Source organism: Cucumis sativus, chromosome 3 (genome assembly GCF_000004075.3).
Source record: "Cucumis sativus cultivar 9930 chromosome 3, Cucumber_9930_V3, whole genome shotgun sequence".
Taxonomy (NCBI): Eukaryota; Viridiplantae; Streptophyta; class Magnoliopsida; order Cucurbitales; family Cucurbitaceae; genus Cucumis; species Cucumis sativus.
Genome location: NC_026657.2, coordinates 26743948 through 26760987, shown reverse-complemented (window position 1 = coordinate 26760987; position 17040 = coordinate 26743948). Strand labels below are relative to the sequence as shown.

Sequence of the window (17040 nt, the reverse complement as noted above, 5' to 3'; positions counted from 1 at the left end):
TACTAAACCAACCATAGTCGATTTAGTGACGATTTGATTGAAAAACCGACTTTGCTAAACTGTGTTACACCTCTAAGAGAGTGATTAAATTTATACTTTTTTTTATATGTCATACATATACAATCATACTATACTCATTATAGGAAGTTGCATAGATGACAATTTAGAAAAATGATATTAATCACTGCTTTTTATAATATGCACATATACAATGTCTTAAAATTCTGTTTTCAGGTTAATTATTTATTTCTAAATTGCCCAATGAAACCTTTGTCTTCTTCTTTTTCTTTTTTCTCCAATTGCCGACATCAATATCCCACTCGAGCTATGACACCAACACCTTACCATTAGGCGATCACAGACCATGTTTGATCATGAACAAAGAAAGAAATAGTATAAACTTAAACCTCAATATCTTTCGATTTAAATTGATGCATAGTGATGTGGAGGCAACAATCTAATTAAAGAAAGTAAGTTATCTTTTGAACTTTCAATAACTGGGTTTGAGACTTCCACAACAGTACGTTTTACTTCTTAAATTTTTATCGGTTCTGCAATAAAGCCTATCACAACAAACCACTTAAAATTGTGCTATTTAATGCCATGCAAATAGAATCTCGGGTCAACATGAAAGCTCTAGAAAAAAGATCCTTAAATTTTTTCATAGAAGATGACACACTTTCACAATTATGTTTATTGCTTCATTACGTCTATCACAATAGACCACTCAAAATTAAGCTATAAAGACATCAATCTAATGTGGGACTTTAGTCACATTCCCAACAATCTCTTCTAGAGGAAAGTTTTAGCTCAACATCCCCTAAAATAGACATCAATCCATTTAACTCTTATCTAGCCTAACTCCTCTCTAGAGCATATTGCTTATTCAATAGAGCTCAACCATAGATAATACCATGACTACTTTTAAGGTTTTACACCTTTGTGAGACCCGTTTCTAATTTGAGCATAAGAATTTCAAATATGGTTAAGAGTTTTGAAGTTTTGCGTTTTAGAGAAGAGTAGGTGTTTCGAAATAAGACTTCACAATAATAAGTAAATTTTGGCTAAGTTTTAAGAAGTTGTCGTTTGAATCATTCCGCAGAAAGGATTAAGAGATAAAATCTTTTATGGTTCATTTTTGCAATTAAGAAGTTAATTCGCGAGAAAGTTTTGAGAAAAGAAGGATTTACGATAGGACCTATAAGTCTAAACGTTCTCAAGAGAAAGAGTCTTCACGAGAAAATGTTAGGTTATTGCGTTAAGACCTTCAAAAGCTATGTTGAGTGGTTGAAGTTATTCGCTCAATGGGGTTAGGCCAGAAAAAAAGTCTTGCGAAGAAAATGTCAAATATGATTTGATATGGGTTAACGTGTAAGATTAAGAATTTAAGCATGACTGAGTTAAATATTAATTTTACACGTGTAAAGTTTTAAGCAGGAGCTGGCGAACTGAAAAAAGTTTAAGCATGACAAAGTTAGTTTAAGGGCTTTATAAATAGAAGACTTGGTCATTAAGTAAGCACTAAGATTTCATTAAAGCGCCAAAGTGTTGTTGTTTTCCTCTTGTGAAAAGCAGAAGAGTGCTGTGGTTTGTTTTGGGAGAAGGCTCTGCGAAAAGAGAAGGAAAATGAGGATCTTTGGTAAACTTTGGTAAGTGATATTTTCTCTAATTCCTAACCTTACTAAACATTCCACATCATACACCCTCAAACTTTGCCTCCATTCCCAATATATAATCTTTAATTCCTAATCCTCCCGCTATTGACACTACTTGCTCATCTTTTATGGATACTAATGCCACTCGTTCATCTTTGCATGTTTCATCTACTGTCGATACACGAAATGAAATAAATGTTGCCACAACCAACATACCAGTTCCACCTCCTCCTTGTAACACTCATGCTATGCAAACTCGAGTAAAATCATGTAGTTCTAAACAAAGGCCTTTCATATCACAACGGCTTTCTTGACTCCCACATCATATATTGAAGCCTCCAAGTATCCTGAATGTCATATTGCAATATGTGAGGAATCCAATACTTGTCAAGCACAAGGCATTTGGTCCTTAGTACTTCAACATCCATCTATTAATGTTGTTGGTTGTAAATGAGTTTTTTGCTCAAAATATAATCCTAATGGCTCTGTTGCTCATCAAGCGCAACTAGTTGCTAAAGGTTATCACCAAGTACAAGGTTTTGATTTTGACGAAACTTTTAGCTCTATTGTTAAGAAACCCACTATACAAATTATTCTTGCTCTTGCTGCTCAATACAATTGGTCCTTGACCCAATTAGATGTCAAAAATACCTTTCTTCATGGTATTGATCTTAAGAAAAAAGTCATGTTTCAACCTATTGGTTTCCATGACAAAATATGTCCAACTCACGTGTGTCTCCTACATAAGAGTCTTTATGACCTCAAACAGGCCCCTCGCACTTGGTTTGAATGATTTTCATCTTATTTATTTACTTTGGGTTTTGTTGCTTCTATCGCTGGTCCTTCATTATTCATTCCATTAATCACATCTTCTCTCACTTACTTACTTTTGTATGTAGATGACATCATTGTCATTGGTCTTGACTCTTCATATATTTCTCTTTTAAAAAACCAATTGGCCCTTGAATTCAAAATATTATCTTTGTCTCAAAATACATTCCTTCACTAATGACATATTTGTTAACCAAGCCAAATATCTCAACGACCTTCTTCACACATCGGAAATGGCCTCTGCAAAACCTTGTGCCACACCAATGTCTCTACTTCCCTCGATCTTTATACCACTGCACCACCATTTAATAAACCATCCCTATATCACAAGCTAGTTTATTCATTGCAATATCTTACATTTACTCGCCTTGATATTGCATTCTTCGTAAATCATGTCAGTCTATTCATGTACAAACCAACTGTCATTCGTTTCTCGACAATCAAATGCATCCTCAGATATCTATGTGGTACTCCAACCATTGGAATAAATTTTTCGCAAAGGTTCGTTCTCTCTACAGACCTTTTGTGACTCTAATTGGTCAGGTGATACGTTCCACCTCCAGATTCATTGTCTTCCTCGATTCTAATCCAATCTTTTAGTCTTCTAAAAAGCAACCTACAGTCTCACATTCCTCCACAAAAGCAGAATATTGCTCACTCGCCACTACTACTATCCATCATTACTGGATCCGACAGCTTCTCTATGATCTCTGTGTTCCTCTTAAGACCTCACCAACATTATGGTGTGATAATGTTTATGCTATATCTTTGGCTCATAGTCTTGTGTTTCATGCTCGAACCAAACACATTGAGATTGATTACCACTTTGTTTGGGAAAATTTTCTTCGAAAAGACATCTCCGTAGGTTACATCTCTTCCAACAAACAACTTGCTAATATGCTCACAAACCCACTTCTATCTTCCATATTTCTTTACCTTCGAGACAAACTACTGACTCAATTTGAGTCATCCGTTTGAGGGAGGATATTAGGAGACAATTCTTATCAAAATATTATCCTATTTTTTAGCCTTTAATTGATTTCATTATATTTTTACAATATTTACTCCTTTGTAATATGTATAAATATTATTACATATCAACGAGAATATATCAAGCAATACAAATTATATTTGTTATTAAGAAACTTTACACTTATATCAGTATTAGTATCATTGTTATATATTTACGACTATTGATGATTAACGATTTTAAACCCACAAAAACCTTATTCATGACGTGTGAGAGAAAAATCAAGAAAATTCTAAAATGTTGGTATAAAAAGACAATTAAGTCTTACATAATTATCAATAATTATTCTAAAATGATGATTACAAGTACAAAATATTGGTAAATAAAAAATAATAATAACTAATTTGACCTAACTTTCCGTATTAATCTTTGATTCATTATGGTGAGTAAAGATGATCTGGATTGAATCCGCGAAAGAAAGAGAGTTGAAACAGAAGGAAAATATCAAGAAAAAAGAAAGGTGGTGAGAAGAAGATAAAAGGTGGTTACTTCGGTGATGGGCATCACCCAAAATTTCATGAATACTTTAAAGTCATGAGTTAAAGGTTAGTATAGAAAAGAAAAAAAAGGCCAAAAAGGTGGCACCAATATGGGCTTTCCCTCAGTATTTACACCCATATATTGCCTTTCATTCATCCCATCTTTTGAGCATGCATTCTGGGACATCCACACCTGTCCTCTATCCCATTTTTTCATCCTTCTAGAACATTTTTTTCAAATATAAAATTAAAGTTGCAAATATATAATCCAACAAACAACTGCTACTTTCTTTTCTTAACTTTACATGCATTAATTGAATCCCAATAATACATATTACTTTATAGATGTAAATAAATCTCACGTTTGAGATGAGCTCTGACTCCCAATTCCGTACTAAATATCTCATTTTCTAACCATCAAGGTGTAAAACAGCAATTATACTGAATTTAATGGATATATACCATTTCACTACAAATTTTGGGAACAAATAACACAAGTTTATGGGTTATTATTAATCTTCAATATAAACATAAGTATTGTCATTTTTGTCTTGTAGTTTTTTTTTTCAATTATATATATAAAATCATCTCATTATCAATAAACATTTAGGGAAAAAAAACTAAAATTAGAGTTAGTTTTGGTGGTTGAAAATTATAAATCTTGTTGAAGTTATTCCATAGTTAATTTGTACATTTGGTCAATAAGTGAAACTTTTATACACTCATCAACCGTTTGCCTCAATTTGTGGGGATGAGAGTGAGAATATATGAAATTGATGTTAGAGAATAAATTCTACAGGCATGGGTAAATTAGATCCAAACGAAACCATGAGTGAATGAGATTCCCATGGCCAAATAAAAAATAAGCCAATAAGCTGAGAAATCAAAGTCGAATTCAAGATGACTTAGGCTAAGGCCAAGGCTGAGCTTAGCGATGTTGAAGTGATGTTGAAGTCAAGACAACTATCAATTCTTAGATCAAGGAGTCTTAAGTTCAAACAAAGATTCAAGGTAAAGGTGGAGGTTGATCAGACGGAGGTTACTAATGTTGAGCTTGAGACTACCAATGCCTAGACTGAAGAGGCTAAGCTAAAGTCAAGATTCAAGACAAAGAAAGAGGTCCTGGGTTGAGACCAAAAGTGCGACCAATGTCAAGGTAGAGAAATAGGTAGAGGCTGAAGCTGATGACAAGATTACAGTGCAACATTACAAGATTGTACTCCCAACAGAAGTTTGTAGACTTAAAAGTTGTGGCAAATAGCTAGAAAAACCACAAACCCTAACTTGAGAGTAGGAGCTAATGTTATAGATGGACCAGTATCAAGAGTAAAATGGTCAAAGAAAAACAAAAGAAGAAATAGACATAGAAACAAACTAGGCCTAGTTGCCCTAAGTTGGACGAGGTTGAGCCTCTTATGTTAGCCCGAGGACCAAAGGCTCAACATAGTCTAGCTCTTAGCCGATGAAACATTAGTGCACCCAGAATAGATGTTAGGTCGGTCAACATCAATGCCAACCTTTATGTTTAATGAATGAGTGCCTACAAAAATAGCAAAAAAATTTATAATAATAGAGTGAATGTCACTACATTTTCTAAATTGCAAGAGTAGCAAATTTAAAAGCCCATAACTTTCATATGGCCCTTTGATGGTCGTTTGATATAACTAATCACTTGTCATATTAGTCATATTCGCAATACGCAAAAAAGAGGTGTCATAATTATTTTTTTCTAAATGTTTTTGTCATTTGATGCAATTTTCCTTTAATAAACAAAGCAGACCGGCGTATTTAGACCTTAAAAAGATGATGGTATGGGTAAAAAGCCAAAACTGGCTTCCTCGACCTCGGTCTTAGCCAAGAATGAGCGAGGATAAGGTGGAAGCTGACCTTCATAATTTTACATTTGTGTAAGGTGAAGTGTATTAAATATGGTATGGACACCCTCTAAACACATAAATTTAACTGGATTAAATTCAAATCGTATTTCATTAGAAACAATGAAATAATTTCTCCAATTTCAAATAAAGGTTTTAAAATCTTTTGATCCACAATTGAGGTGTTGTACTAGAAACCAAAATGAAAAGAAAAAAAAAAAGAAAGAGAGAAGAAAAATAACAATAATGGATGGTGTCATCTGTGTTACGCCGTGTTAGAGAGTATAGAGAAAAATTGAAGCAGTGTCAAAGGAAAAGAGCAATCTTCCAAAAATTTGGAAAACAACAAAAAGAGGGAAAGCATAGTTGGAAGTTCCAAATTGGAGAACAACAAACGTAATAATTACATTTACAGCTCTTCTTCTGTAATTCATGGTGTGTATTGAGGGCATGCCCGTATTTCCCTTCCCCTCCATTTTACTCAACTTCATTTTTGTTTGTTCTTCTTCAATTTATCACTCACAAATCTCTAAAAATCTTGTTCCAACTTTCGCTCAACTTCCGGTAACCCCTTTATAATTGTATCTGAATCGAACCATCGTCTCCAGTTCTCTCTCACATTCCCTTTCCACTTCTTTTGTGTTCACTTTGAGCAACAACCATGTGTGGAGGTGCTATCATTTCTGATTTTATTCCACCATCACGCTCTAATCGGGTCACCGCTGATCACCTTTGGCCGAATTTGAAGAAACCTAAATCAGGGAAACATTCCTCTCCTAGGTCTCTCAGGTCCCGGATCTTCGATGTTGATGATTTTGAGGCTGATTTCCGGGACTTCAAGGATGAGTCTGACGTTGAAGATGAAGATGGTTTCTCTGATATTAAACCCTTCCTTTTCTCTACTCCTAATTCCGCCTGCTCTTCCACTCGCGGTAATGGCATATTTACAGTTTTTAAGCAATTTCTTTTGTGGTTATTCTCGTGTTTCAACTTTGAGGATAGCCCTGTTGAATAATGAGCAAATTTCATGTATATGTTGGTTGATTTTCTTGCTTGCTTATTCTTTTATGATTGTTCTTGTTTAATTTTCTAAATCTTTGATCATTTCCTTCACGGTACGGTAGTCTTGAGTGATCCTATTATAAAAAGGTGAGAAGTTCTTCAATTTACGTTTCTTTATCTTTATCAACCCTCTTTTAATCACTTTCGAAGCATATACTATATTTTCCTTTTGCAGCTTTAATTCTTATTTTGGAAAGTAAGAACTGTTTGTAGGTTTCTTCTTTATGATTTTCTATGTATTAATTTTTTGAAGTGGCTTTGTTCTTTTATTTTGGCTTTGTTTTTTCGGTTGTTAGATATTTTCCCAGCTTGTATAACATGGTGGCGTTCTAATCATGCATAGTTAACTACAAGTATTCTTTGTATCTATATCTGATCAAAATATTTAAGCTTCTTCTTGGTATTGATTTCATTCCATTTATGATTTAACCATTAAAGGATCAAGTGCTACAAAATCTGTGGAGTTCAATGAGCAAGCTGCGAAGTCTGCAAATACTAAGAGGAAGAACCAATATAGGGGAATAAGGCAGCGTCCTTGGGGTAAGTGGGCTGCTGAGATCCGAGACCCCAGGAAAGGGGCCCGTGTATGGCTTGGTACTTTCAATACTGCAGAAGAAGCTGCAAGAGCATATGACGCTGAGGCTCGGAGAATTCGAGGCAACAAAGCCAGGGTGAATTTCCCTGATGAACCTTTGCCTAATACTCAGAAGCGGAAAAACTCACAGAAATCAAAACAACATATCAAGGAAAACGTGAAAGCAAACCAACATCCAAATCAAAACTACTCTGGAACTACTGGCTTTCTGGAAGTAAAACCTCCAACTGACCAAGTTGGATACATGGACTCATTCCCTGCTAGTATGGATAGTTCTCCATCGGACGATATGGTCATGTATTTTAACTCAGACGAGGGAAGTAACTCTATTAGCTGTTCAGGTTTTGGATTGGGAGATCATGGCGTCAAGACTCCTGAAATCTCTTCTGTCTTCTCAGCTACTGACTCTGAGTTTACAGAGGACATGCATACAAGGAAGAAGCAAAGGTGTAGTTCAGGGGACGCCATAACTGCTGAAGACGTAGGTGCTAGTGCTAAGACTCTTTCAGAAGAGCTTTCTGCCTTCGAGTCCCAGATGAAGCTTTTTCAGATGCCGTACCTGGAGGGGAACTGGGATAATTCAATGGATGCCTTCCTTGGTGGGGGTGCGACTCAAGATGGTGGAAACTCATTGGATCTTTGGAGTTTTGATGATCTCCCTGCTATGGGTGGAGGAGTGTTTTAAGCAAAGTTTTCCTTTGCCGGCTGGTTCATGTAAATAAAGCTACAATGTTCGTCGTTTTGTTCCTTAACCGCCTCTTCCCAGTTCACTTAAATTGTTTGAAATGCTGTTGATCTGATCTGTTGTTGCTGCTATGTGTAGGAAGTGGATGTCAACGATGATTGTCGTCAATTGTTCCCAATGCAATTAAGGATATTTTTATGCTGTAGCTAATGGCCTAGGATTTTCAAGTCAGATTCAGGTAGCAATACCTGGAAAACCTTGAATCGGGGATACTCTTTTGTGTTAAGTCTGTATCAACTATATGTTCTGTATTGATGTACCATAAAATTTGGTTGCTATCTTTGTTATTGATGTTTTTTACATCAGGAAATGACTGTTCTTTTATCTATATGAATTAGTTCAACGCAAATTTCTCAGAGAAGAATATGAACAAGTTTGACGATTATTGTTGCATTAATATTTCAAAAGTGTCCGGTCCCTTCAAACTTTATTTGTTTAGGTCGGGTTAGTGTTTTGGTCAATACTCCATACTATATAAACAAAACAAGCTAAATATAGGCATTTATGGTGTTCCTATAGGTGGCAGCCCACATGCTATGGATTTAGAGCTAAAAGCATTGAACTGAAACTACTATGGTAATTTTTTAATCTCTAATCTCGTGGACTTTATCCCAAGAATGTATTATATTATTTTGAAACTTTAGTTTATTATAACCTTGCATGGGATCCAACCACATTCAATTATGTCCTATATACTTGAAGGTGGGTTTAGCTTTGTAGGTATCTGTCAAAGACAGGAATGGTTGATTATTTTAATTTCAGTGTGATTGTTTGTAGATAAAGTTGAGTATGTCATATTCAACTTTTTAAACAAGTACCGAGTTTTAGAGTGGAGTTGGTTGACAACTTGGCATAGTCATTTGTTTCAATGTGAATGATTTTGATATTTTCACGTTGTGACTCAAATTAACTAAGTGACAACATCAGTGTCTAAATCAGAACCAAGGTCCTAATTATCAGACCTGAATTCTCTCAAGCTCTTTTCTTGATATGGAAAAATAAGGAAATCTTATGAAAATTATTAAAGTGAGTTCAACATGAATTCATAACCAAACCCAATTTGAAGCATGAAAATAGGAATCCCCCCAACCACACATACATAAGGGAGAATCATAATCACATACATAAGGGAGAATCATGATTAAATTGACCTTAGCCTTTTGGACTTTCTGACGAAGCAAAAAGATGTTCCCCACAGAGAGAATTAGAGATTGACATAGTGGACAGAGAGAGAGAGTATGTGCAGGGGTTTGATGCCTTTTTTTTTTCTTTTAAGTATATAGATGTCCGAAGTTTGTGAATTTATTTATTGTAAATTCTCGGTTTAGATTCTGAAAATTGTCGGATTAGAAAATATATTCACATAGTTCGCAACAAGTTAATCAACATATCAAAAGTAGGTTGAACTTTTCCAAAACTGAGGATACAAACTGAACCTGTAAGTCACTCTTCCCAAACTGCTAGGCCAGGAGGCGGTATTGGCACAATAGAAAGAATAGGACTGTTAGATGATATGGATGTTAAGTTTTCTTTCATGCATCAGCTTTAGTTTTTGAGTTATTGGGTGATTTAACAAAGTATCAAAGTAGAGGTTAGGAGGTTATGTGTTCAAGCTCGTGCCGTTGTTTCTCTTCAATTAATATTGATATTCACTTGTTGGGTCTTTCTTCATTTTTTTTTAGAGGAGGTGGAGAATGAATAGAAATTTGAAAATTGACACGTGTTTACTGCAAACTGCCATGAATCATAAGATGATAGCTAAAAACCAGAGAGAAAGGAGCAGAGCTGGGTATTGGTCAATGCTCACTACCTCTCACTCCATCCCCAACCATAATTGATTGTGGCCAAACTCACCCAAACTTAAATGCCCAAAATCTTATTCTGAGCTATGTGGGGCTCTTTGTCCCCCTATAATCTTTATAGAATAGCTATTTGTCAAAGTTCATCATCTGTTCTCAGGAAAAGTTAGGCATGTAAAAGGTGAATTTTGTTGAAAGGAAAAGTGGTTTCCCTGGAACAGGGAATACAAGCTTAAGAGCTTTTAGACCTAAAGTAGTAGAATAACTCAAACGTGTTTCTTTTTGTAATATATTTCTTTTGACATTATGCCCTTTGTTTAACTTTGTCACTTTTTATTTGTTCACACCTTACTGAACAATATGATTATTGCTAAGTGTTGTTTAGGACTGCATTGCATAAGTTGGCCTGTTTTGATAGTTAAAAATATAAAGTTGTTTTCATTGACTTTTCTCAACTAAGAGAATTAAAATGTTCTTGACAACAAATTAAAAATAGACAATGGAAATTGTGCACTGTGTAACTGATGGAAAAATATTGAAGATTAAACAAATAACTTTCAGTTTCTTTTTCAGGTAAGAATTAATCTATGTCATGTTTACCTATTTGTAACGGAGATAGGTGTAATTGTAATAAGATTTCATTGAGCAATCGTAATGGCAAACATAGTTGAATAGCTTTTATTCGTACTTCCTTATACATAATGCTTACTTTACTTTGTCTAGTATCATTATCTTCTTGATATCTATAATGGTAACTAACGGAAACATATTTATTATATTCTTCTACTGCATCAATAAGGGTGTCATAACAATGTCATAACAATGACTATCTCCTACTGGGTCCCAGGTAGAATTCAAACGCAATCAGATTGATCATTCTCAATTCCGTGATTTGATTGTGTTTTGTTGATTATAGATTTGTTTGTGGGCCCTAGTCGATTAGAGAATTACAGATTAAGTTATTTCAAGGAAAGTACAAATTTTTACATGTCATCGGCTTGATTAGAGCATTACTTAATGATGAAGACGATTGGATCTAATTTGAATCTTTTGAATAAATTCAAACAAATCTTAATAGTCCTAATGAAAGTTAAACATTCATTTTTCATAAAATTATGTTATTCTTGTAACAAATTCCTTTTAGATGTCCTCTGGGGCCAATGGTAAGACTCTAACAAATCTTTGGAGTGGCATCACCCACTCAATTTCATAGTAAGAGCTTGTTAAGTTTTCAAGCTGAAGACTTGGTCTTGGGACATTGAATGGTGATAAGTTAACACGTTAGCTGGATCCACAGATGGACAAATATTTTATTTGATCTTTAGGATTGTGACAACTGATTGAAGATTTGTTATATCATTCACTCTTGACAAACGTAAATAATCAAACCAACTACATCAAAATTATTGAGGCCTTACCTTCCAAGTTCCAAGTTCCAAATTCCAATCATTTCTTTTTTTCAAACCCCGCCGCAACTCTATCGTGGATACATTCAGTTTGACGTACACCCCATCAACTCCCTTTGTTTCTGATCAAAACATCACATCAGAACTCTCCAAGGAAACTCACGAGTCCCACTTTCGCATTTGCGTTGGTTCAACAGGAAATCCATCGTTTTCTTAGTTAAAAAATCACTGCAGGAACACAAATTTGTGCTCTTCATCATAATTCATATATTATTGTGTGATTGACAGCTTAAGCTTAGTTGTGATCTTCAGGGGGAAAAGCCATTAATGGCAACTCAAAGTACTTGCCATGGCCAATTAGTTGTGTTGTGTGTGACCTTCTTCATCTTCAGTTCCATACGTTGGTTCATTGAAGTTGAATCCCATTCTCTGCCTGAAAATCATGCGGCTTTCTTCATCTTTGGGGACTCTTTCTTGGATGCTGGCAACAATAATTACATCAACACCACAACTCTCGACCAAGCTAACTTTTGGCCCTACGGCCAAACCCACTTTCGATTCCCTACTGGAAGATTTTCCGATGGTCGTTTGGTATCTGACTTTATAGGTAAGATTTACCATATTTTTGGTTTATGTCATTTTCTTCTTGTCCAAACCCATCTCTGTTTTCTCGTCTTCTTTGTGCTGCTAAACTACTTGGTTTCCGATGACCATTTCTGTTTTTCTCTCTATACATTTGGGGAAGGCTGAACTTTTCAGTTTTCGTGACTTTTGTTTCTCTTATGAAGCACAATACTTCATATGAGCTAAAGAATCATGTTTTCATTCTGACTTATTTGACACATCTCATGTATGGATGACCTTTTTTTAGCATATCCTTTTTCTAAACCAAAAAAATAAGCAACTATTTTTATGATGATCCTTTTAAGAATTAAAAAGCTATCATCTAATATTTTCTAACTCAAAGTTAAACAACTTATTTAAAATACTTTTTCTCTCGTTCAAAACTTAAACCGACAAAAATAAATAGAAGTTCAAATCTTATTATCATCTCATTCTTGTCATATCATTGAATCTCTACAAAGTCTCGTAAAACATAACTCTTTTGAATATTTCAGTAATTTAAAGAAGTTCTTTGTTTATTTTCGTTCCTTTCCTATGATCTTTTCTCTAATCATTTTGTCTCTTTCTTATTGCATTCTATTGATCAGTGTACTTCAATAATTTTGATGTGTTTTTTTATTGTACTTTAGTATTTGTATTTTATTTCGTACTATTCTTATTAATTCGACATTTTATGATTTTTTTTGTGAACTTGGTGAATTATATTTAGTATCCTTATTTGCAAACATATCAGTATCTTGGTTTTTTAAAAATTAACATGTCCTCGTATTTTATCGTATCTTTATCATGTATCTGTATTCGTGTTTCTCTATCTTATAGCTGAATTCGCCAAGCTGCCTTTGATCTCACCTTTTCTTCAACCGGGTTTTCATCAATATCATTATGGAGTGAACTTTGCTTCTGCTGGAGCAGGTGCTTTATCTGAGACTTTTCATGGATCGGTAAGAATAGCGGACTCTCCCTTCACTCCTCACCGCATCTTTTCAATATTAAAAAGCAAAGCCAATCATCATCAACTCTGCTTTCTGCACCATGATTAAACTAAAATAAAGTGACTTCATTATTCATTACTTAACAAACGTGCTTTTAAGGTTTATAATGGGTTATTTAGTTGAAATCTACGGCCATTCAGATCAAATATCTTCCACCCATTTAATCAAAACTCATAATAGTAGAACATAATCAAAAGGCATTTCATGGGTTTCTCAGGTGATCGAGCTCAAAGCACAGATTAGGTACTTTAAGGAGGAAGTTGAAACTTGGCTTAAACGAAAGTTGGGCAAAGCTGAAGGTGGGTTGGTACTATCAAAAGCTGTGTATTTGTTTGGTATTGGTACCAACGATTACATGAGTCTTTTCTTAACAAACTCCCCATTTCTCAAATCCCACTCCATATCTCAATATGTTGACTTGGTGATTGGTAACTTAACAACTTCCATCAAAGTAAGCTTTTGCCATCTTGAAACTTCCTTTCAAACATACAACAAAGTCTAGTGTTTAAATTGAACGATGGTGTTTTCTTTGGTTGTTTCGACAGCAAGTATATGACAGCGGCGGCAGGAAATTCGGGTTCATGAACTTGCCGCCAATGGGCTGCAGTCCAGGGCTGAGAGGAGAGAGAGGAGAGTGTTTGGAAGAGTTGGCGGAGTATGCAAATGTACACAACCAGAGATTGGTGAAGGTTCTTGGAGACTTGGAGAAACAGCTAAAGGGGTTCAAATATTCACTCTATGACTTCAGCAGCAGCCTGAGACAGAGAGTGGAGAACCCACTGAAATATGGTAAGAAGTGATAGATTTTTGTTAGGCGTTATGTTGTGAAATATTTAAGAGATTGAAGTGTGAAATATGATTAATGTAGGTTTGAAGGAAGGGAAAGATGCATGCTGTGGAACAGGGAGATTTCGAGGAGTGTTCAGCTGTGGAGGAAGAAGAGGAGTGAAGGAGTTTGAAGTGTGTAGGAATCCAAATGAGCATGTTTTTTGGGACTCTTACCATCTTACAGAAAACCTCCACAAACAGCTTGCTGATGAAATGTGGAGTGGTTCATCCAATTCTCATTCTTCTCTCAGGCATCTCTTTCAAACCGTTTGTGGTTGAGATTGAGCGATACTTGAGGGAAAAACTAAAAAATATACATTTTTCTAAAAGAGGGAGAAGCAAATCATGTAGCAAATTGTGGCTAGACAATGGGTGGGTTGTAAAATAATGGGTTTGAATTTTGTAGTATTTTCTTTTTTGGGCATGGGGTCTTAACATCAACCCTTAAAAATAAATGCTTCATTTAGATATAAATTTAGTTCTTTTTGCTTTTACGTGTCTATTTGGTTCTAAAGTTTTGTCACGCTCCACCCGAAAAGTCATTCAATGCGACCAAGTGGAGATGTGACCGTCTAGACATTCTATGCGAATTTCTTTTCGAGATAGCACGTAGAACGCCTAGTAAGCAGGATAAACACAACCAACAAACTTAACACATTTGATTCTGACTCTTTCCTTACCACTTAATTCAAACTTACAACCTTAAGTTATTAGGCGAAAAGAATCACAATGCAAGATAACAACAAAGACTTCTCTTTATTAACTAACAATTTGTGTTCCAAATACAATACAACCTTTATTAGAGATACAAGGAACTACAAATAATAAATGGCTTCCAATGCCTAAACGCAGCTTCACCCTTAAACACCTAGCCGCCTAGATTGCTCACCTTACCCTTTTTTTCCTTGGCCTCAATGTCTTGATACCTAGACAAGGGATACCTGACATATAAGCCAAATATTTAGTGAGTGATGGTTTTAGAAAACCTTTTGGGAATACAATTCAATCGTACAAATGCATTTTCGATTTTCATAAACAAGTTCTCAATGTCATGTTTCAATAAAACATAAATCACACATTAGCTTCTACTTATTCCTTTTTGTGAAGAACATGAATCATGCCCACACATAGATCTGGGATTTAGCTCATCAGCATCCCTTGGAGAATTCCAGATTCATTTCTCGTTGCTTAGGCTATTGACTCAAAGGCATTCGGCCAACTTCTCAAAGTCATGTGATTTGTAGCACCACCATGCCTATCTTTACTCATTATGTACACATATACAAACTCAAAACAATAATTTTGACTCTTCTCCCCTAACTTCTACATTCTATGTGAGTTGACAGTGACCACTACCAAGATGATGCGATTTGAGTATGGCACGGTAGACGGTCAAGATTGTAAATTAAACGCTGGTTGTCCTTCACTACCTGAGGGGAAGGGGGAATAAGTCAAAACATGTGAAAATTGTAAGTGGGGTTTTACATCAACACCTTTAATAAATAAACAATCGTCGAACTATGCTATATAAATAGTTATGCGTTTCAATATTAATCATTGAGTTCAAATCAACCATCTCAATACTATTGGCGATTTATACAATCCGAATCTCATTTACAACCATTTATAAACTGGATATATTTTTTTCTTTAAATCATGGGTAATAACTCATATCTCATAAGCATGCATCTCGCATAAGGTATCATTTAAATTATATCACAGAATTGATTTGCATGTTCAATTACATCTTTGCATGTTCAATTTAGATTTATATATATATATACATTTACCTAAATAAATAGGTGTAAGGATAATATAATTGCTTAAACTTAATTCTGTATTTCTTACCTGAATAGTCTAGTTAACTATTATTTTATGAAAAAAAAAAATGGCCACGTACCTTTTCAACTCTCTTACCATTAATTCTTTTTAAGAAGATATATATGATAGTATTAATTCAAAAGAATGCAAGAGAAGTTTATGAACTTTTCAAAATGGTTTTTTCTTTATACTACACCAGTAAAGAAAGTTTCTCACAAAATCTTTAAATTGTTGTCCACATGAATGAAAGAAAGTATCGAGAGAAGAAGCTTTAAAGGAGAAAACAAAATTATTTGATATATACAACAAACTAAGGATGGTATAATTAACAAGTATATATTAACAAAACATCCTATAATACACATCATTTTAATTTTTATATATCGAACAATGCATATGCAATCTATATTTACATTTCTTAATATATCTGCAAACACAATAAAAAAAAAAAGTATATTATGATATATATGAAAGTTTACTAATTTTTGTTAGTATGTTAATTACTAGTTGTTCCACGTAGACTAGAGGGGTGATCGAGGAATATAAGAAAAATAAATAAAACCTTTTAAAATAAAAGAATTTATTTAAAATATAACGCATTAAATAGATATGAATGGAAATTAAATTCGAAAACGATGTTATTAAGAAAATGTTGGAAAATTGTTTAACTAGAGTTTAATGTAAATAAAGATATTTTAAAAATAAAATTCTTATTTAATTACTAATACTAAATTGATAGATGATATATTTTTTATTTTAAAAAATTACTAAATTAAAATATTAGAAATAATATCAAAAAGTCCAAAATGTTGCTAAATTTTAGTGATAAGTTTAAAGACAATTGTGAAATATTAGTTATATATATATATATATATATAGTAAGATAATTACCAAAATCTTTCAAATTAAATATAGATTGTGATACTATTCAACGTCTCTCTCCTCTTCATTGCTAAAGACTTTGATAACCATATTAAAATCTTAATGACCACGACTTATTATTATTCCACATATAATACATATCAATATCATCATATCATCATCCAAATCCAAGTCAATTCAATTTTATAAGATCACCTTTCAATGTTTTGAAGCAGCTACCTTTCCTTGTTTTATATATGATCAAACAATCCAAACTCTGAAAACTGCATTATTCTTATGTTGTGAATGTATATCCACATTTTGAGATTTAAATATTAAAAGCAATCATTTTATTCCATGTTATAATTTCAATTTTTTTTAGAAAAAAGAATCAAATACATAATATATTATAAATAAATTTAATCAACTTAATATTTT

General features: G+C 34.0%; 2 protein-coding genes across 3 annotated transcripts; both read left to right on the top strand.

Annotated features, from left to right (window-relative positions):
- Window positions 1-6064: 6064 nt before the first annotated feature.
- On the top strand, window positions 6065-8653 carry LOC101207015 (ethylene-responsive transcription factor RAP2-12). Of its 2 annotated transcripts, XM_011653419.2 has the most exons (3): window positions 6065-6801; window positions 7370-8257; window positions 8350-8653. In XM_011653419.2, the coding sequence occupies exons 1-2, from the start codon at window positions 6531-6533 to the stop codon at window positions 8209-8211; spliced, it is 1113 nt and encodes a 370-aa protein (XP_011651721.1). In that variant the 5' UTR covers window positions 6065-6530; the 3' UTR covers window positions 8212-8257; window positions 8350-8653. The 2 variants fall into 2 exon arrangements, with proteins under 2 accessions (XP_011651721.1, XP_004144443.1); XM_004144395.3 differs by having other exon boundaries at window positions 7370-8644.
- A 176-nt stretch (window positions 8654-8829) lies between these two features.
- On the top strand, window positions 8830-14414 carry LOC101215297 (GDSL esterase/lipase 5). The gene is made up of 6 exons (XM_004144427.3): window positions 8830-8847; window positions 11789-12083; window positions 12920-13041; window positions 13310-13543; window positions 13638-13881; window positions 13961-14414. Exons 1-6 carry the CDS (start codon window positions 8845-8847, stop codon window positions 14197-14199), a joined length of 1137 nt encoding a protein of 378 aa, XP_004144475.2. The 5' UTR covers window positions 8830-8844; the 3' UTR covers window positions 14200-14414.
- The last annotated feature ends 2626 nt before the right edge of the window (window positions 14415-17040 follow it).